Source organism: Bos taurus, chromosome 4 (assembly GCF_002263795.3).
Source record: "Bos taurus isolate L1 Dominette 01449 registration number 42190680 breed Hereford chromosome 4, ARS-UCD2.0, whole genome shotgun sequence".
Classification (NCBI taxonomy): domain Eukaryota; kingdom Metazoa; phylum Chordata; class Mammalia; order Artiodactyla; family Bovidae; genus Bos; species Bos taurus.
The window spans coordinates 33645833-33667277 of NC_037331.1; the positions used below are offsets into that span (position 1 = coordinate 33645833).

At 40.1% G+C, this 21445-nt stretch overlaps 1 protein-coding gene across 1 annotated transcript in view; it reads right to left on the reverse strand.

The window, feature by feature from the left end:
* GRM3 (glutamate metabotropic receptor 3) overlaps positions 1 to 21445 on the reverse strand; it is a 251401-nt gene that overhangs the window by 19272 nt on the left and 210684 nt on the right. The window contains 1 exon segment of the mRNA NM_001098123.1: positions 5985 to 7051. Coding sequence (NP_001091592.1) covers positions 5985 to 7051 — 1067 coding nt within the window.

The following is a 21445-nucleotide window of genomic DNA, read 5'->3' on the forward strand; positions in this document are numbered from 1 at the left end:
CCCCTGGAAGATGAGGGAGGCAGATGACTATTGCTTGTGAAGGAGGAATGGCAACAGCTGAGCCCCTTATGGCTCATCCCCTGCTGTAGTCTCTCCTGCCAAACTTAGATCCATTCCAAGATGACAAAGGTCTCAGCTTTTTTACAGTGGAAACTGGGCTGCAGAAAAGGAGCTTTGGTCCTTTCTATGAGATTTCCCTGAAACAGAATAATGCTTTGGAAGACCATAGATGAGGCACTGACTAGTATTGGGGCTTTTACTGACCTGCATTGTGTTTAAAATGCTGACAAAAGTGCTACACCAAAGAATGAGAAACTGATGTGAGGAAATCTAGAGAGATTCTTACAGTTGGCTGCAACGCTGGAACACTTGCCTAGCTCTATGCTAAAACCAGGCAAGACACTAAGCGATGTCATCGTGTTGAGATAGCAGATGCCCTGAGTTGGGACGGATGCCTTTAAAAATGTTGCTGTCTATGTGAGTCAGTGCCAAATAAGCTGAAATACACAAACAATATTCCCTAGGCAGATAGCTACCTGGCTCTGGCCTCCTGAGTCAAGTGGTCCCCAAAGTTGAACAGTGACAATAATGATGATCTTGCCATTCAGTTCAAGGTTCTGGGTGCTCAGAAATATTGGATCTTCATTCAGTTGAACCACACATAGCTCTACATTCTTGAAACACAGAGCAAATGTGCTTTCCTTCCTGGCACGCAGATTTGCCTGCTGCCTGGTTCTTCCCTTACTCTCCATCCTGACTGCAGCTGCCTTAAGAAGACAGGAAGGACTGGGTGAAAGTCTTCCCATCCCCAGGGGGAGCTGCCAACTGTATGCACCAGACCCAGTATGCTGGGAAACTTTGGGAAGGTAAGAACTCAAATATTTATGCTCTGTTGGTTACAAACAACCAAGTCACCATCCTACCCAGACCCGTTAGGGAGAGGTTAGGGCTGGGATCAGAATGAGACAAGTGAGGCACTTGCTTGAGAGGGAGATTTAAGGAGGCATCCCAAACTCAGAAGTCAATGATATTTTATTGCAACGTTTCTTAAAAAATTCTTGCTAAAAGCCTATGATGAACACAATACCCACCTTTTAAAAAAAGGATAAGACCGGTAACAGTGCTGGGCAGATTCAAAGAGAAGGTGAAAGGTCACTAACACTGATCTTGTCCTGATGACTGTGTGTGCAGGGGTCACCAGCCCACTCTGCATTGCCAGTGGAAACTGGGAAGCCTACACCAATGCTGATGTTCTGGCTACAGTGGTGGCCGTGAGTGATAAAGTCCTTTGTCTCTGAATCAGGAATCTCGTGTCTTCTGTCAGCATCCCAGAAACTGTGGTGGACTCAGCTGTTAGACTGCGGGATGGTTTAAAAACCCTTCACAGTTCCTGACAGGTTCTGTCTCCATCACTGACATCCTACCTTGGCTCCAGTCACCATCAGCTCCAACTGGAACACCTACTACAATACCTAACCACTCTCCCCTCTCCTGCTTTTGCCTTTCTGTCATATAGTGTCTTCAGCAGATTGAATTTTTTTTTTTTTTCTAAAATGTGAGATCACTAAACTGTTCTGCTTAAAAGTGAATTTCAGTGGTTTCTTTTTCCATATAGAACAAAATCTAAACTTCTTGGTATGTGCTATGAAGTCCTAAGTGGTCTATCCCCCCATGCCCTGCCTACTTCTCATATAAAATCACATTTCCATCTACGCATTAAACCGTAGCCAGATACACCTTTCTTTGCTATGACATTTTTGCCTAGAGGCATTTGTGCTTACTGCTTCATCTGTCTAGTGTGTGGAATTCCCCTGTCTGGCTTTTCCATCTTTCAGTAGAGTATTATGAAATGGGTACTAGGAGGGTGGCAAAGATTTTTTTTGAAAGAACGAGATGTGATACATTTCTTTAAGTCTTCAAATATTCAACGTGGGAACACTGAAATTTCTTTGCAAGTACTTAAATCTTGTAAAAAAAATTCTAAAGTCACTCCCAAGTCTCTGCCTGGATTAAGTACTTTGCCTGTCCCAACCCCAGAAAAGAATCTAGCACCTTGAAACCTGAAGTACAGTCCTTTGCCCAGCAGCATCTCCATCACTTAAGAGCTTGCTAGAAATCCAGAATCTTGGGCCTCATCCCTTCTCACTGAATCAAAATGTTCAGCAATATTCCCAGGTGTATACACCTTAAAGCTTGGGAAGTAGCATACCCCCTCTCCCTTCCATCACAGCACTCACCCCTGCAGGAGTTATCCCGAATTTTCATTTGTTCATTCCTCACTCTCCATCTCTATCTCCTCTTGTTCCCTACTAGACTGTAATTTATAAAAAGGAGGGGCTGGCCTATGTTAATTGCTGCATCTCCAAGGCACATGATAAAGGCTCAAATACTTTTGGAAAACATGACTGAACAAAATACTTAGTAATTACCATTTTAATTTTTTATGGAAAACTTTCCACCCAAACGTGGCCTAATTTTTTATTTACACCATGTACACTATGTATTGAATCCCCGATGACTCAGTGTTTGTTTCTTTACACTATCTAGGATGGTTATGTTGCAGTAAAGAAGGAGATGGTCTGGGTATTCCTCAAAGATTCTTCACATTTTTGGATTCTTACCCAAGTTTTTGCTTGCTTTGTCTTGATGCCTCTTATAGAATCAATTAGTCTTGCTTGTTTTAGGCTTTACTCCTACAAATGTATTCCTTCTATTAAGAACAGATAAGTTTGTGGTGTAGCATGAAAGGCACGGATTTGGATCCAAAAATCTTGTCCTTCTATTTCTTAACTGTGCCACCTGGGAAGTTAATTATCCTCTGAGTCTGTTTACTCATCTTTCCAATGGATAATGAAATTTGCTTTCCAGGGTGCCAATGAGAGTAAGTGAGCTCAAGTATGCAAAGCATTTAGCAGAGTAAGGTCTTGGAGGTCGATCAGGTAGAGTCAGTTCTTTTCTTTCCCTCTTACCTTAATTACGTTATTTTTTTTGCCCAAGCAAACCAACCAACCAAAAGAAAAAAAAAAATTAAAAAAAAAAATCACAAGACCTCAAAGCCCTTAAACATTATTTAAATGAATTCTTTTACCTGGTATGATCTGACCAAATTGCCAGTTCCCATGAGTTTCTTACCAGACTCCCCTTACCTCCCACTTGAGAACAACCGATATTACCATATTTTCTTGGTTCATTTCTATTTTGCTTCAAGAATATTCCCTGTAAGCCTTACATTCTCTAACTACCTTAACTGCACTTTCCAACGAAGGTCCAGGGTGAAATCTCACCTTTTTAAGCAGGAAGTATTCCTAGAAAGACCAAGCTCTTACTGATCCAACTCTTTTTTTGAAACAAGTAGGCATTTAAGAGTTTGTATCAGTAATTTAATTATAAACTATTCTGCATTAATCTTGAATTCATTCATTCTTGTTATTTTTTCCCAACTGGAGTATAAGCTTTTTGAAGACTGGAAAGGTACTTTATATTTATGTGTAACTCCCAGTGGGTGGCAAAGTACTGAGTCATAAACCTTGTTGACTGATTAGATTAATGGGTACTTTTCTAGTGCTGCTGATTCTATCTGAGCCACATGGTTTACCTCTGAGAAATTTTAAAACTCAGTCTAAAACAAGGGGCCGAGTTCCAATACTTCATACATGAAGGAAACCAAGTGTAAGAATTCAGGGGTTGGTGGGATTGTGGGCAACAGGAGTGAGAGTTCTGTCTAGATACACGAACACTACTCAACCAGCTAATTGTTGCATGTAGGAATTAGGGTTCACAAGTTTCACTTGGTTAAGAGGAGCCAAGAATCTGGATAGCTATATAAAATTTCTCAGTTTTCTAACTTTGACAGATATTTCAAAGAATTTCAGAACAATGCAGGCCACACTAAAGCTATCTATGAGATGAGAAGAGCATGTGATTCATTAGAGCAGCAATTTTTAATCGTGGCTTTAAGTGAGAGTCACTTGGGGAGCTTTGACAGATCCTGAAGTTCAGGCCACAGATCAGGCCAATTAAATTAGAATTTCTGGGGCTCTGCCCCAGGTATCAGTATTTTTTCAAAGCTACCCAGTTGCTTCAATGTGCAGTTGAGATGAGAACCACTGTGTTGGAGGCTCTGGTGTACCTTCTCAGTTCTCTTGTAAATTCAGGGTTGGCATTATTGCAAGGATAAGTGAGACCTCAGATGATCTCTGTGTGATTTGTTGCCTTAATTAGCACACACCTCAAAACACTCAACTTTATTGCATTTTACACTCTCTGCTGCATTTCTCTAGTAACTTCTGTCATGTGAAACTTTGGGGCTTCAGTTAATTTCATTTAATCATGATACTGCTATCATGTTAAAGGGGGGAAAAGTCATCTTTAGAAATAAATGCTAGTTCATTCAATGAAATTAAATTTCATTCTAAGTAGTATTTTCTGCTATTTTTTAAAATGAGCTTTTCTGAGAAAGAATAGTTTCAAATCATGAGGCTGAAATAATTAACAGTGTAATAACCATTTTGCAGTCCCAATACCCCAAGTCCTAACTACTAAAGATGGCTACCTAAGAACTGGAAAAAAAAAATCCTTACAGGTCTTTAAGAGGGTGATGTGTACTGAAAAATAAAAGATAGAATCAGGGGTATTAAAATACATGAACTGTAATTCTCCATTTAATCCCCACACTCAAAACTTGTGCTGCATATAATCTGGCCTTTGATTTTAATTCTGACCTCTGATTTAGTTCTGATGTTTTTTCCTTTGACAGATTTTCAAAAATTTTTATAGATAGTCTTAGAAAGCCTGACTGTTACCCCAACACTGAATATATATTCTTCATTTTTCTTATTCTTCCTTTATGGTAGTCCAGAGGTTTCAGTCATATGGTGGTGGATAATTTAATAGACTAGACACACTAAGCTTTGCCAGTCTCTTGATCTGTTGCTGTAAGTAGCTTTGTCTTATTTTTGAGCTGCAATATTCAAGAGGTTGGCAACATAGGAACTGCTGATAAACAAAAGTTTTGGAGACTATTCTAACCTACAGAGGCACTTTATTTGGTGAAATCACAGTGTAACAAGGAAACCATAATGCCTCTGGAAAACTTTATGATGACTTAAGAAATGTAGAAAATAAAAACCGATTGCTTTAAGAGGGAAAAATTCCTATACTCACTCATACTCATTCATTAGAAGATACTAAAATTACAATTTTAAATGCAAGAGCAACTGATGGATCATTTCAACAATTTGAAAAGTTTTGATGGAATGATGAATCAGTTTCTTTCAGAAAAGATGATAATTATATTGAAGCCCAGAACTTTGAACTAAATATCACTGAAGACTGTATGAATAATGACGTAATTAGATTGCCTGAATATAGACAGTAAAATTTTTAACTAATTCAAGGATTACATATATATACCATGCCTACAGGAACTAAAGTTGTAGGAAGAGTACAATAAGTAAACATTGTATTTTAACCCATTTTAGAGAAATAATGATGCTTATCTGAAACTCAAGTGAGAGTTTTTAGGTCTTTAAACTGATCCTGGCTTAATATTGCAAGTCTGCTTTAACTTACAGATCGATCTATGGTAGCCCGGTCCTCTTGTGTCTAATTTAAAGTATTCTCATTAGATTTCTAGTGGTTAAGTCTTATTCTCTCGTCACTCACTTTCTAAATTTAATTAAAAGTTTTAAAGGTGTGTGTGCGTATTATACTTTTCTCCCACCAGATTATAAATTGTTTGAATGACCATGCCATATACATGTATCTTCCTTTCTGTGCCTAGCACAATGTTTTCCACATAGTAAGCACTAATTAAATGCTTTTAAAACACAGTGAATTAATTTCCATATGCAACATGGCAGTTCATCATAGCATTGTTATTTAGCTACCTGATTGCTGAGATAAAGGGAGTCTATTGTAAATTCTACATAACAAAACAGTAGAAGGATACAAGAAGGAAAAGGAGAAACCATTCCAAGACTTACTCTGTAGTCACTTGATGTCACATAAAATATAGGGAGGAAGGCCAACCAGATGATGCACGTGGTGTACATGGTAAAACCAATGAACTTGGCCTCGTTGAAATTTTCTGGGCACTTCCGCGTTTTGAAGGCATACACAGTGCATAAGATGACCAGGACTACGTCGTAGGTAAGTGAGATCAACATGCTGGAATCTTTGACGTTGCATTTTAGGATGACTGTTTCCCGCTTCTCTGGAAGGGTGTGCCGCCTGGTGCCTGGAGCCTCCAGGATGAGCCACACAGACACGACCACGATCTGCACCAGTATCAGACCCAGGCAGATGAACACCTGAGAACTCGGGCTGATGAATTTTGGCCTCTGAGCGCCATTCTTTACCCCATCAAAGATGCGGGCAATGCAGTTTGTTTTGGTCAGCAGGGCTGAGTAACAGACAGCAAAGGAGGTCCCCAGCCCCAGTCGGCGCAAGGCGCAGATGACTGGTGACGGCTTGGAAATGAAGAAGAACGTCATGCAATAGGACAGGCCAACTCCAAACAACAGGATGTAGCAGAGCTCCCGGCCTGATGCTTTGACCAAGGGTGTGTTGTTGTGCTTGATAAAAACAGTCACAACCATGCATGTGCACATAAAACCCAGGCAGGCGATGGTGACTGGACCAATGGCCCAGGCGTCTTCCCACCTGATGTAGTCCTCAGGAAGGTCAAAGCAGCCAGATAGGTCTGCAGTGGGCCACTGCCCAAGGCCGCAATCCATACAGGTAAACTCATCAGCCAGGTATTCGTAGGGCTCGCAAGGGATGCAGATCCAGCAGCAGACATCCCCTGGTTGCATATTCTTCATTTCGTTGGGTGCACAAGGGTCGCTGCACTGGGAAGTGGGCATTGAGTTCCGGGACCAGTGGATAGAGTCAACATCTAGTGATAAGGTTTCTGACCAATGACCAACCTTCAGGTAGGAATACTTGCCACCCACATACTGGAAGTTGAACACGTTGTATTGTCCCATGCCATCTCCAAAAGTGTCAAACTTGACAATGCTATCTACACCTTTATTTGCGATGAATGGAGCTGTAATGTGTAAAGTAAAAGAAAAAGAAAAGAACACTGTTTAGGTGTCTTAAGTATGATCAGTCAATGACTTTATATCATACACTTAGCAGAACTGAAATAACAGGGAACAAGATTCCAAGGCTGAGATAATTTATCAATTACCATTGAATTTACATATTAAAAGCTACTGGAATACTCAAGCATTCATAAATTCATTCACTTAACATTCCTTAATGCCTCCTATGTGCCAAGTGCCAGTGACAATCCATGAGTACAATATAGCGTCTGCCTTCAAAGGAGCTGATTACGTAACTGGGGAACTGGGGAACTGGGGAACGGCAAACATCCAGTCATAGTCTGTGTGGTATATAAATATTCATTTCTTGAAAAACTCCAAATAGGAATTGGACAGAACTTTGAACCACATCTGTATTATTTATTGAATGTATAGAAATTAAATATTCTCATGGAAGTATATAATTAAAAGGAAGATTTTTTTTTGTCTCCTTCAAAGTCAAGAAAAAATATTTTCACCATAAATGGATGGTATTTTTCTTTTAAACAGTTTAGATGATTCAGATGGAAAAAAAACACTCATCCATAATCCTTCAACTGTAGTATTTTCATGTTTTGGAGGATAATCATTCTGACTACATATTTGCAAGCCATCTATATACAGCATGCATGCTAAGTCACTTCAGTCATGTCTGACTCTTTGTGACCTTATGGACTATAGCCCACCAGGCTCCTCTGTCCATGGGATTCTCCAGGCAAGAATACTGAAGTGGATTTCCATGCCCTCCTCCAAGGGATCTTCCTGACCCAAGGATTGAACCCATGTCTCCTGTGGCTCCTGCATTGCAAGCAGATTCTTTACCACTGAGCCACTGGGGAAGCCCCATGTATAACATACTCCTATCTATCTGTCTATCTACACACAACCTGAATATTCTGAAGACACCTACCATATGCAGAAACTATGTAATTGCTTTAAAGTTTGTTCTTAACTGTACAGGACTGGTACCCTCAACACTGTCTCTTATAGCTGGAGAGTTGGACTGTGAAGAAAAGCTGAGCACTGAAGAATTGATGCTTTTGAACCTTGGTGTTGGAGAAGACTCTTGAGAGTCCCTTGGACTGCAAGGAGATCAGTCCTGGGTGTTCATTGGAAGGACTGATGCTAAAACTGAAACTCCAATACTTTGGCCACCTCATGCAAAGAGTTGACTCATTGGAAAAGACTCTGATGCTGGGAGGGATTGGGGGCAGGAGGAGAAGGGGACGACAGAAGATGAGATGGCTGGATGGTACCACCGACTTGATGCACATGAGTTTGAGTGAACTCCGGGAGTTGGTGATGGACAGGGAGGCCTGGTGTGCTGCGATTCATGGGATCGCAAAGAGTTGGACACAATTGGGAGACTGAACTGAACTGAAGAGCAGCAGCTCTCTAGGCGTGTCTGGTTCCGCTCTTCCAGCTGCTGCTCATCATGTCTCTTGCCAACATCTGCTGCCGTTTTTATGCCACCTTCTCTGGTTGATTCTGTGCCTACTATTTCACACTGCTGACTTTTACTCTTTCCTTAAATGTAGAGAATGTGGCTGATGTCTCTGTGATGCGTAGACAAATTTTATTAGTTAGGGTAGGCTTGCGTGTGTGGATAAATAGATCCAAATTATGTAAGCATTCAAATACAATGGAGTTTATGTCTCCCTCGTGCAGCAGGCCAAGGTCTTGGTCCATGGGCATCTCTCTTCCACACGCTGATTCAGGAACTCATGTCCCTTCCCTCTTGAAGCTGTACCAGTTCCTAGGGCCTCCTTCTCATCAGCATCCACCCAGTGAAAGGAGAAAAAGAGTATGAAGTAGTTGAACCTGCTTCCTAAAAATATAAACCTGGGAGTGGCACGTGTTTCTGTTCACATTTATCGACTAGAAATTAGTTACAGGGTCACACCCAACTTCAAGAGTGGCTGGGAAATGTGGCTTCTACAGTTCTTTTGTGCATAAAGGACCTCTGGGAGGATGCCCAAGGATAGTGGTTACCAATGGCAAGAGATGGGAAGTGGGCAGATGCATGGCAAAGATGGGTGGGAAATTTTTACTGAATTCTTTTACATTTATATTTTTGCATTTTGAAGCACATGATTATAACACCTATTCAAAATACAATAATAAAAAAGGAAAATATACATTAACAATCAAGGAACACCAGATATTTGAGTAAACTTCCAACCTGAAAGACAAACAACCAGAAAAGGAAATTTGGCATCAATAGAGACAATGCAGGGAGCAAAAGATTAAAACTTTATAATAATAATGAGCTCAGAGAGGTAAGAAAAGATGCTGCATCTAGGAGATAACTACAGTCTATTCTTAAAAAGGAACATTCAGAGAGCAAGAATGAACTTTTGGAATTGAGAGCAGAAAATAGAAATTCAGTATAAGGATTGAAAGTTAAATTTGAAAGAATTCTCAAAGTTTGACCAAAATGCTCAGAAGGAAAGTAGAAAATAAAGATTTGAGAAGATTCTATGGAATTTCAGCGTTCAATCAAGAGATGTTGTAGGAAGAGAGAAAGGGAAAGTAGAAGGAAGACAGTATCAAGGGATTCAAAGTAAATTATTGGACAAACTGACTTGGGAAAGGGTGACAAGAGACTATTGCTCTTTCTTATGAGCTTTGTCAAAGTCACATAAAAATTATGTACATGTATTATTTTTATAAAAATAAATTATAAAGTTAAAAAGTATAATGAATAATTGGGCCAGGTCAGGCAGAACAGCTTGCAAAGTAAATAAATAAGGAAAATGATACTGCTGCAAATATTATCACAAGTGCTTGGTAAGTGGGTGGTAAACAGTCGTTTGGTGGAATTTTTTAATATAAATTTCCCTCTTATTAAATCTGTCTCATTAAATATGTAACAAACCCACTGTCAGCAGAAGTGTCCTGATCTGTAGTTTGGAATAAAGAGCTACTGTGTGTGCGTATTAGTCCCTCAGTCATGTCCGACTCTTTGAGATCTGAGAGAATCTTGCCTGGAGAATCCCCTGGGCTGTAGCCTGCCAGGCTCCTCTGTCCATGGGATTCTCCAGGCAAGAATACTGTAGTGGGTTGCCATTTCCTCCTCTAGGGGATCTTCCCAACCCTGAGCTTGAACTCGGATCTCTTGAGCCTCCTGCAATGGCAGGTGGATTCTTTACCACTGCACCCCTTGGGAAGCCCTTACTATGTCTATACTAGAAGGAAAAAGAATGAAAGGGGAACCTAGAAGAAAAAGGTAAACTGTATCTGTCAAATATTCCACAAGGGAGAATCTTCCTGTACCTGAATGCTGATCCAAACACGACTGACTTGGGTAGTGAGGAGGCAGGTAGGAAAATCTAGCTCTTTCTCAGGTGTTGCTAGAGTGACTTCAAGTGACGGAGCAGTGTGAGAGTATCGATCCTGTCACCTTCCTGATGCATTCAGAGTCGCTTCTAAGTCAAATGACTCACCTGGGAAATAGTTCAAGTTCAGTGATCTGGAAGTATGGTTCTCTGGAGATGAGCTGTACTGTTCTTTAGAGTGAGTTTCCTATTTCTCGAGTTGAATTTCCCCAAGGGAACTAAGCATTATTCAAAATGGAAAGATAAATCACCTCTGTTGTTGTGGTAACAGCATGAAAAAACTAAAGGGGTTGGGGAAGAATTGGAAAGATAGCGGAGTTTTTTTTTTTTTTTTCCCACAAAGATTAAGAATCTTTCTCCAAAATCTACTTCACTGCGCTAGTGTCTCAAAATCAGGTCTTCACGTTTCAGAGGAAACCTGATCTGGCCTCGAATCAGGAGACTAATTTCTCAGTTTAGCTCATTATCCAGTTAGTTCTGGTCCAAGTTTCAAATGGATTTATTCTGGAAGTTTCATACCAAGGTGACCAGCCCTCCTAGGGTCCGTTTCATAGAGACGAGGCAGGACGATACCTTATAAATACTACAGGTCAATGGCAGGAGGAAATTAAATCAGTTCTTTATTTTTTCCTTTCAGACAGAAGTCCAATGTAGCTCTTAACAGGCTGTCAATAATGGGAATATAACTGCCACTGCCTGGGTTCACGTCCATAAATGCTAATAAAGATTGCAAGAGCTACCAGCAGCAACGTGGCTCCAATTTTACAACCAGGCCATCACTGAAATTTCCGTGAACTCTTTTGATGGATTGAAATAAAGACCTAGGTGAGAAGACAGAAAATGGCTTTTCCCTTGAAAGACCTTATTAGGGGTCAAGTGGTGAAGAAATCAAAATCCTCTGGCTGGAGCCAACAGAATCCTTTACAAACATCATGCAGCAGGAAGACAGGAAAGAATAAAAATGAACTCTTGGCTATGTGTAATTAATTTACCTACTGATTAGGAACACAATTGCCGAAGCATTTCCATGGTTATTTACCACCTGAGAGTGGTTGCTGAGGCACAGCACCATCTAGATGTCTGAAATGCTGTCTCATACAGGGAAAAATACTGGCTAAGTTCCTCAGGTGCAAGGGAAAGTGAGTGTTCTAGAAAAGCTATTGAAAGAACATTGTGGTTTTTTTAGGGTTAAGATGGTATAAAGACCTCTCCAGTTCTCCTGAGAAGTTAGCACGGCTAACACTTCTGAGGTCTCATTACACGTTTTCCTGTTTCCCTATCTAGAGTCTACATCTTATGGCTGAAATTTTCAGCACTGAGGAGGCGCAGAAAGGAACAATATTTCCTAGACTAAGAATGAAGAGTGTGGAGGCAAGGCACAGAGAAAAGAGCAGTGTGTGGAAATTAGTGAGATTTCGATCTCCTTCAGCCCCAATTCAGGAGAAAGGCTCAGGGTCTGCTTTTGCTTTTTTTTTTTTTTTTGGTTTTAGCTGGAAGGTTAATTGTGGCCCCTGAATCTTGGTTAGGGACCATTTTTAACCTGAGCTAATGTAACTACCGCATCTTTTTCTACCCTCTCTTCCCCAAGTCCTGATCTCCATTACATAATCTATTGCTTTTCTCACATGCCCTATGATGAAATTTTTAAGAACTTTTCATTGAAATCCATATACAGAAAAGGGGTAAAAATAAGGATTATCACAAAGTGAATACTCCTATGTAACATTATGGGTGTTAGGAAATGGAACATTGCCAGTACTCTTGTTCTATCCCTGTCTACCCTTGCTTCTTCCCAAAGGTACCACCATCACCTTTAAGTACCACGAACCATGATTGCCTGATATTATGCATGATATGAATATAGAATAAAGTATGGGTTATGTTAACTCTAATATCTTTTGCTCAAAATTAAGTTTGGTGAGATTCATTCAAGTAACATTAAGAAGCTATAGTTGGTTTACTTTTATTTTTTTTTAAATTTTATTTTATTTTTAAACTTTACATAATTGTATTAGTTTTGCCAAATATCAAAATGAATCCGCCACAGGTATACATGTGTTCCCCATCCTGAACCCTCCTCCCTCCTCCCTCCCCATACCATCCCTCTGGGTAGTCTCAGTGCACCAGCCCCAAGCATCCAGTATCGTGCATCGAACCTGGACTGGCAACTCGTTTCTTACATGATATTTTACATGTCTCAATGTCATTCTCCCAAATCTTCCCACCCTCTCCCTCTCCCACAGAGTCCATAAGACTGTTCTATACATCAGTGTCTCTTTTGCTGTCTCATACACGGGTTATTGTTACCATCTTTCTAAATTCCATATATATGCATTAGTATACTGTATTGATGTTTTTCCTTCTGGCTTACTTCACTCTGTATAATAGGCTCCAGTTTCGTCCACCTCATTAGACCTGATTCAAATGTATTCTTTTTAATGGCTGAGTAATACTCCATTGTGTATATGTACCACAGCTTTCTTATCCATTCATCTGCTGATGAACATCTAGGTTGCTTCCATGTCCTGGCTATTATAAACAGTGCTGCGATGAACATTGGGGTACACGTGTCTCTTTCCCTTCTGGTTTCCTCAGTGTGTATGCCCAGCAGTGAGATTGCTGGATCATAAGGCAGTTCTATTTCCAGCTTTTTAAGGAATCTCCACACTGTTCTCCATAGTGGCTGTACTAGTTTGCATTCCCACCAACAGTGTAAGAAGGTTCCCTTTTCTCCACACCCTCTCCAGCATTTATTATTTGTAGACTTTTGGATTGCAGCCATTCTGACTGGTGTGAAATGGTACCTCATAATGGTTTTGATTTGCATTTCTCTGATAATGAGTGATGTTGAGCATCTTTTCATGTGTTTGTTAGCCATTTGTATGTCTTCTTTGGAGAAATGTCTATTTAGTTCTTTGGCCCATTTTTTGATTGGGTCATTTATTTTTCTGGAGTTGAGCTGTAGGAGTTGCTTGTATATTTTTGAGATTAGTTGTTTGCCAGTTGCTTCATTTGCTATTATTTTCTCCCATTCTGAAGGCTGTCTTTTCAACCTTGCTAATAGTTTCCTTTGATGTGCAGAAGCTTTTAAGTTTAATTAGGTCCAATTTGTTTATTTTTGCTTTTATTTCCAATATTCTGGGAGGTGGGTCATAGAGGATCCTGCTGTGATGTATGTCAGAGAGTGTTTTGCCTATGTTCTCCATGAAAAGTACAACTTTCCAAAACTCAACCAGGAAGAAATAGAAAATCTTAACAGACCCATCACAAGCATGGAAATTGAAACTGTAATAAAAAATCTTCCAGCAAACAAAAGCCCAGGTCCAGATGGCTTCACAGCTGAATTCTACCAAAAATTTAGAGAGGAGCTAACACCTATCCTGCTCAAACTCTTCCAAAAAATTGCAGAGGAAGGTAAACTTCCAAACTTATTCTATGAGGCCACCATAACCCTAATACCAAAACCTGACAAAGATCCCACAAAAAAAGAAAACTACAGGCCAATGTCACTGATGAACATAGATGCAAAAATCCTTAACAAAATTCTAGCAATCAGAATCCAACAACACATTAAAAAGATCATACACCATGACCAAGTGGGCTTTATCCCAGGGATGCAAGGATTCTTCAATATCTGCAGATCAATCAATGTAATACACCACATTAACAAATTGAAAAATAAAAACCATATGATTATCTCAATAGATGCAGAGAAAGCCTTTGACAAAATTCAACATCCATTTATGATAAAAACTCTCCAGAAAGCAGGAATAGAAGGAACATACCTCAACATAATAAAAGCTATATATGACAAACCCACAGCAAACATTATCCTCAATGGTGAAAAATTGAAAGCATTTCCTCTAAAGTCAGGAACAAGACAAGGGTGCCCACTTTCACCATTACTATTCAACATAGTTTTGGAAGTTTTGGCCACAGCAATCAGAGCAGAAAAAGAAATAAAAGGAATCCAAATCGGAAAAGAAGAAGTAAAACTCTCACTATTTGCAGATGACATGATCCTCTACATAGAAACCCTAAAGACTCCACCAGAAAATTACTAGAAATAATCAATGACTATAGTAAAGTTGCAGGATATAAAATCAACACACAGAAATCCCTTGCATTCCTATACACTAATAACGAGAAAACAGAAAGAGAAATTAAGGAAACAATTCCATTCACCATTGCAACGGAAAGAATAAAATACTTAGGAATATATCTACCTAAAGAAACTAAAGACCTATATATAGAAAACTATAAAACACTGGTGAAAGAAATCAAAGAGGACACTAATAGATGGAGAAATATACCATGTTCATGGATTGGAAGAATCAATATAGTGAAAATGAGTATACTACCCAAAGCAATTTATAGATTCAACGCAATCCCTATCAAGCTACCAACAGTATTCTTCACAGAGCTAGAACAAATAATTTCACAATTTGTATGGAAATACAAAAAAACCTCAAATAGCCAAAGCGATCTTGAGAAAGAAGAATGGAACTGGAGGAATCAACCTACCTGACTTCAGGCTCTATTACAAAGCCACAGTTATCAAGACAGTATGGTACTGGCACAAAGACAGAAATATAGATCAATGGAACAAAATAGAAAGCCCAGAGATAAATCCACGCACATATGGACACCTTATCTTTGACAAAGGAAGCAAGAATATACAATGGATTAAAGACAATCTCTTTAACAAGTGGTGCTGGGAAATCTGGTCAACCACTTGTAAAAGAATGAAACTAGAACACTTTCTAATACCATACACAAAAATAAACTCAAAATGGATTAAAGATCTAAACGTAAGACCAGAAACTACAAAACTCCTAGAGGAGAACATAGGTTTACTTTTATTGACACATCATATTTTATTATATGGGTGTGCCACAATTTACTTAGCCATGCTGCTGTTGATGGACATGCCTTTTCCCCCTTCTTTTTAAAGTCTTCATCTTATATGAATCATGCTGCGTCTTTAGCTGGGTTATCCCAGCAGTAAACCTTAAGACTAGATTTGGGTTCAAATAGTTGATTTGAGAGTTGATAGGGAAATGGAGAAATAAGACATACACAGGAACGAATCCAAAACAAGAGGCATGCCTGAGCGCCACGGGTCTCATTCTCCCTGGGGTCTTTACAGAATGGGTGTTGGGACAGAATACCAAAGCTACTCACTAGCTGGGATGGGACAGCTCTCGTTTAATAGCTGCCCCAGGCCCCTTCAGCTTCTCTAGGTACAGGCAGAGCATGGCTCTGTGGCCAGAGAGAGCCCCCTGGCAGAGGGTCACAGATGCTTCTATTAGGAAGCCCTTGATATGTATGAGAACAGTGAGTGCTGAGGGAATTTGGGGGAGGTGCCGAGAGCATCTCCTGCGTGATGCTATGACCTTTCCGATACATGTGTGCACTTCTGATGTGTGTATGTGTGTACAAGTGTACATATGCACATGTTGACAGTAGTAAAACTACTATGCATGTGAGTTCCAGTTGCTCTACTTCCTGAATGTTGCTGCTTTTGAATTTTAGCAGTTCTGATGGAAATGCAGTGACATCTCAAATGTTGTGCCATCAGCCTACCAGTTCTTCCTCTGTGTTGGTACAGTGTCCTGTACATTTAATATTAAGAAAATCAAGTACATCTTGGAAAAGTTTCCACTGTATGACCATCTCTTCACTAGGTCCTAAGCCTCTCATTCATCTTTGCTCTCTCATCATCCAAGGCAATGCTGGGCACGCCGTATGCATTCACTGACTGTTTCCTAAATTGATGATTAGACTTATTAGGTCAAATAGCATCATTCTAGGAACTTCAAACACACGCCAGTGAGTCATACCAGAGACCGATTAAACATCAGTCTTAGGAAATGGGCCTGCACTTGTATTTTGATAGTTTCAGTTCAGTTCAGTTCAGTCACTCAGTCATGTCTGACTCTTTGCGACCCCATGAAGCACGGCATGCCAGGCCTCCCTGTCCATCACCAACTCCTGGAGTCTACCAGTTTACTGTATTATTATATAGCCATGGTTAACAGCCAGTGGTTCTCAGCCACGGAGAAGGCAATGGCACCCCACTCTAGTATTCTTGCCTGGAAAATCCCAGGAGTGATATTTCCCCCAGAAAATATTTGACAATGTCTGGAGATATTTTGGTTGTTATGACTCAGGCTGGGGGCTACTACTGGCATTTAGTGGAGAGAGGCCTGGGGTGCTGCTAACCAGTCCACAAGGTACTGATCAGAAACTCACAACAAATAATTTCCCAGCCCTCAATTTCATCAGTGCCAAGACTGAGAAATCCTGGTCTAAGGTAATACTTGTTTGGAGTTTTAGAAATAGTTTAATAATCTCAAACCTCTTTAAAAATTGAAAACATCCATTCCAGAGAAATTCTTTATTGGTGTTGTAAAATGGATGTTATAATTATCTAGTCCTTTTCCTTCCTCCAGTCATTTCCAGCTTACAAAGTCCTTTCGGTGTTCTCCTTCAAAGTCCTTTCCTTTTCACATTCGTCAACAGCTTTACTGCCCCCGGTCCCCTCTCCACAGCCTCTCACCTCTACCACAGACCCTATTTCATACAGATCTCTGTGATTTTCTTTTATCCATTTTGGAAAAAGCAGCCAGCCTGGCTGGGTGTCTCCTGGCTGTCAATCACCTTGTAGGAGAGCAGCAGTCTCTTGTGTGTCACAGGGGTGGGTGTCAGGGACCCTTTTAGAGCAGATCACAGCAAGAAGAGCTGTCGGGGGGCAGGCAGTGGGGTCTCTGTGGGAATTTTCTTCCTTTTTAATGTGACATCTCCGGCACAAATCTGAGCACCCAAGAACACTGTGACTTTGCAACACTCACCAGAGGTGTTCAATTTTATGAAAAGAAATTGTGAATTCTGAGGATAAATTTAATCTGTCCTCATGCTTTTAAAGGTGACTCCCTCACATGAATTGAATAATTTAATCGCATAGATTAAAAAAATGCTTCCCCAAACCAAAGTTGGATACAAGCACATGTCCATGACTTTGTTAAAAAAAAAATTAAAAAAAGAAGGCATCTGTTTCCCATTGTCCTGCCCTTCAGTCACTTGGCCTGCTGGGCTCCAATTCTAAATGCTGCACAAGAGTGAAATGTGAAGTTGAAAACTGAGAAAATCCCTTTCAGAGAGGTGATAGTAAGTCAGCAGTAAAAACTGTTAAAAAAAGAAAACTTATTTAAAAAATAGTAGCAGAGCTAATATTCTGAAGAACATAATCACGGTTGCAAGAATACTTGATAAAATGAGTTTCCCTTTTTAAGCAAACAGTATAATGTTTCATATAAAAAGCCAAACAGCAGAAATTTTATTCAGCATTCATGGATGAACACCCACAGATAGGCAGGGCAGCTTAGCATGCGGTAACTGCGGTTTCTATGAGGGAAGCAAATTAATTTCTAGTCTCCTGCCTTATGCATGCCTGGACATGCATTTGACACTCTGTGTGGTATGGTGCAAAGAGAATACAGGGGAAATAAATTGCTTCTCCTCCCAGTATGTGGGTCTTTTGTTACATTGTCATGTTTTTCCTAAATGACTGTAGCCTAGCAGGTCTTCACTGAGAGGGACTGCATCAATGAACTCCTGTATGTTGAGTGACCTTGTCAGGCCATCAGGCACTTTCACACACTGTTAAAAATTCCAAACCTGCAACTTCCCAAAAGGATTTCTGTTCCGCTGGAAATAATTAAGGTGACAAAATTGAAAGTAATTGCTTTACATTTTCACCCCAATTTGTGCATAAAATCTATTTTGAATTATTCTAAAAATAAAAGAGCAAAGGGTATCATAAATCTAGTTATTTTGTTCCTTCTTAGAAAATATTCCTAGAAATTGATCAACCTCAGGAATCATTTTAAATCAGATGAGTCTTCCGTTCTTCCTCCAATTGTGTTAAATTAACTTACTGATAGAACTCTAACATAGCCCTTATATAATTATATAGTGTATTAGTATGTAATTATCAGTTATACAGGGCTTCCCAGGTGGCACAGAGGTAAAGAATCTGCCTGCCAATGCAAGAGATGCAAGAGATGTGGGTTCAATCCCTGGATCAGGAAGATCCCCCAGAGAAGGAAACGGCAACCCACTCCAGTATTCTTGCCTGGAAAACTCCATGGACAGAGGAGTCTGGTGGGCTACAGTCCATGGGGTCGCAAAGAGTTGGACACAACTGAGCACACACATACATGTCAATTATATAAGTAGACAATATATACTGACATAGTATCTATAATGTATATAACATTATATATACTTATATAATACATAATCATTATACTTCAGAGCTGTTAGGATTCTATCACCAAGTTAATTTTATCTATTATAAAGTCCTATATATATATCATTTTCTTGCATAAATTCCCTCATTTCCCAGATGGTACTTTTACTGCAAACCCAGAGGATTGGGCATTATTAACATCTAGGACTTTACCCAAAGTCATCCTTGAAATCAGTGAGAACATGGTCTTATTTGCTGATAGCATCTGAGCAAGTGTGTCATAATGAAGGTGGCACAAATTGTTCTTGGGACTCATCTACTTCCTTTTTATCTTCTTTTTTTTCTCAGCATGTTTTCTTGTTCCCAGTACCCCAGCTTCCCACATAGCCCTAGGCAAAAGTAATTCCCATCAAAGTACTAGATTCTGTTTAGGTTACTCCTTTCAGGGCTGTTCATAGTGAAAGAGATCATACTTAGAGGACAGTGTGAAAGGTCATCAGGGACACATTATTGATGATGGAATGTGATATCTCAGTAGAGAAAGAATTTGGGGCAAAGAAGGTTTGTCCAGCTTTCCTAAAACAATACCTTTCATGTTTTGGCCTCTGCCCTAAGAAAGAGGGATTTCTGCTCCTTAACTTTACCTCTTTTTCCATCTTATCTTTCTCCCCCACAGAAGACAATCTGTGGATGTGATTGGCACAGTCTGACGTTCATGGATCATTTTTCCCTAACTGTCAGAATCACAGTGATTAAGAAAGACAGGTAGGTACTCTTCTACCTCCCACGGCCAACTGATGGAGGCACCAACCTCTCAGGGCTGACCTGGACCATCGTCATGCCCACGTTTGCACCGCTAGTCTGCAGAGTATGCAGACATGCTGACATTTGTCTAGTAGCTCTGATCTTCCTCCAGGCTCTCTGTTCCTCCTGCCTGGAAGATGGGGGGAATAAAGTCCTGATATTCACTTCTCATGTTTGGATTTGTAGGCTTAGAATCTGCTCTAAAGATTCAGCTGTTTAGAGGGAGGAAACCAAAGCTTTTTTTCTGCTTCTGGCCTTTGCCTTATATCCTACCTGTAATATCATAGCAGTATTGTAGGGAGAGGATGGTGGGAAGGAAACCAAGCCCTTGCTCATTTTTTTTAAACAAATATTGAAATTTGTTTCCTCTCGGCTATTGATCCGTATGTGCTAAAACCCAGGAGGAGAAAAAGGAGAATAGGGATTTGGCACTGTTAACGACCTATTTCAGGGAAGAGTAAAAAGGGAGGAATGAGTCTCAGTTGTTGGAAAAATGGTTTAATGGCAGCATTCAAATAGCTAATGTTTGTTTTCTTTCAAATTGTAGTTATGGGGCACATGCATTTGTATTAGAAGTAAAAGGACAGGGAAAAATTATAGAAAAAGCTGAGAGGATGGGAGGGGAGGAGTGAATACTGGCTGGTCCAACTTTTTCCTGAAACTGAATAGTGAGGACTGCTCTTACCCTAACTCTGGTTCTCATTACAATATGTATATATGAACAGCACCTCATGTGATATCTGGCGCACAGGGAGTGCTAGCAATACCAAACTGTTATTATTACAATGGATTATTGTAATAGCCTCCTAGGTGACTTTCTGTATCCAATCTCTCTCCTCTCCCTGCCCCCCTTTATTTTACTGGTTCACACTCCTATTATATAGCCTGGTGGTTCAGTGGTAAAGAATCTGCCTGCCATTGTAGGAGATGTGGGTTCAACCTTTGGGTCAGGAAGATCCCCAGGAGAAGGGAATGGCTACCCACTCCAGTATTCTTGCCTGGGAAATCTCATGGACAAAGCAGCCTGGCAGGCTACAGTCCATGGGGTCTCAAAAGAACTGGACACGACTTAGCAACTCAACAACAACAATATATAGCATACTCCTATCTATTCCATCTATCTATACAACCTTAATATTCTGAAGCCACCTACAGTATGTGGAAGCTAGGTAATTGCTTTGAAGTTTGTTCCTAACTGTACAGGGTTTAGTTCTTAGAGCATCTAATTTGTGAATCTATTTTGAGAATCATCCAGAGATTGATGTGGTATACAGCCTTTCCCCAAGATTTGGACTTCCAAACTTAATTTCATTTACTTCATTGAAGGACGCCTAACGTCTTGTGTATTGGTGATCCTTGGGACTATCCCCTCCAGAATAAAGGATCATGCTAAACTCCACAGTCCTGCAAAACCCAGCCCATCTCACTGTTTGTATCTTTCACTTTCTCCCTTCACAATGCACAAGAAATGCCAACAATCCTCTTCCACTTTGCCATGATGCAGCCTGCGCTTTTCCACCTGCAGCTCAACTCTCCCCTTCCCTGTGCTCCGTATGCCCTCTCTTTCTTGTAAATACCTGTGAAATTGCTCACATGGAATTGCTGCCCATTGCTGAATCTCAGTTGAAAGTGTAATTCCTCTCTGAGCCTACGTATAACATTCCTTTTCTTCGGCATTCATCGTCTTTATCTTAGTATAGATCGTCTTTGTCTCTCTTTTCCATTACTATCCTTGTTTTGAGCTCCTCAGTGGCAGAAGCCAAACTTTATTATCTTTCAGAGATTGTAACCTGGGATCCATAGGCTAAGATCAGCCTGAGAAATAGTTTTATTTGTTCTTTACTGCATTTGTAAAAGTGTTAGTTGCTCAGTCATGTCTGCTCTTTGCGACCCCATGGACTGTAGTTCTCCAGACTCCTCTGACCATGGAATTCTCCAGGGAAGAATACTGGAGTGGGTTG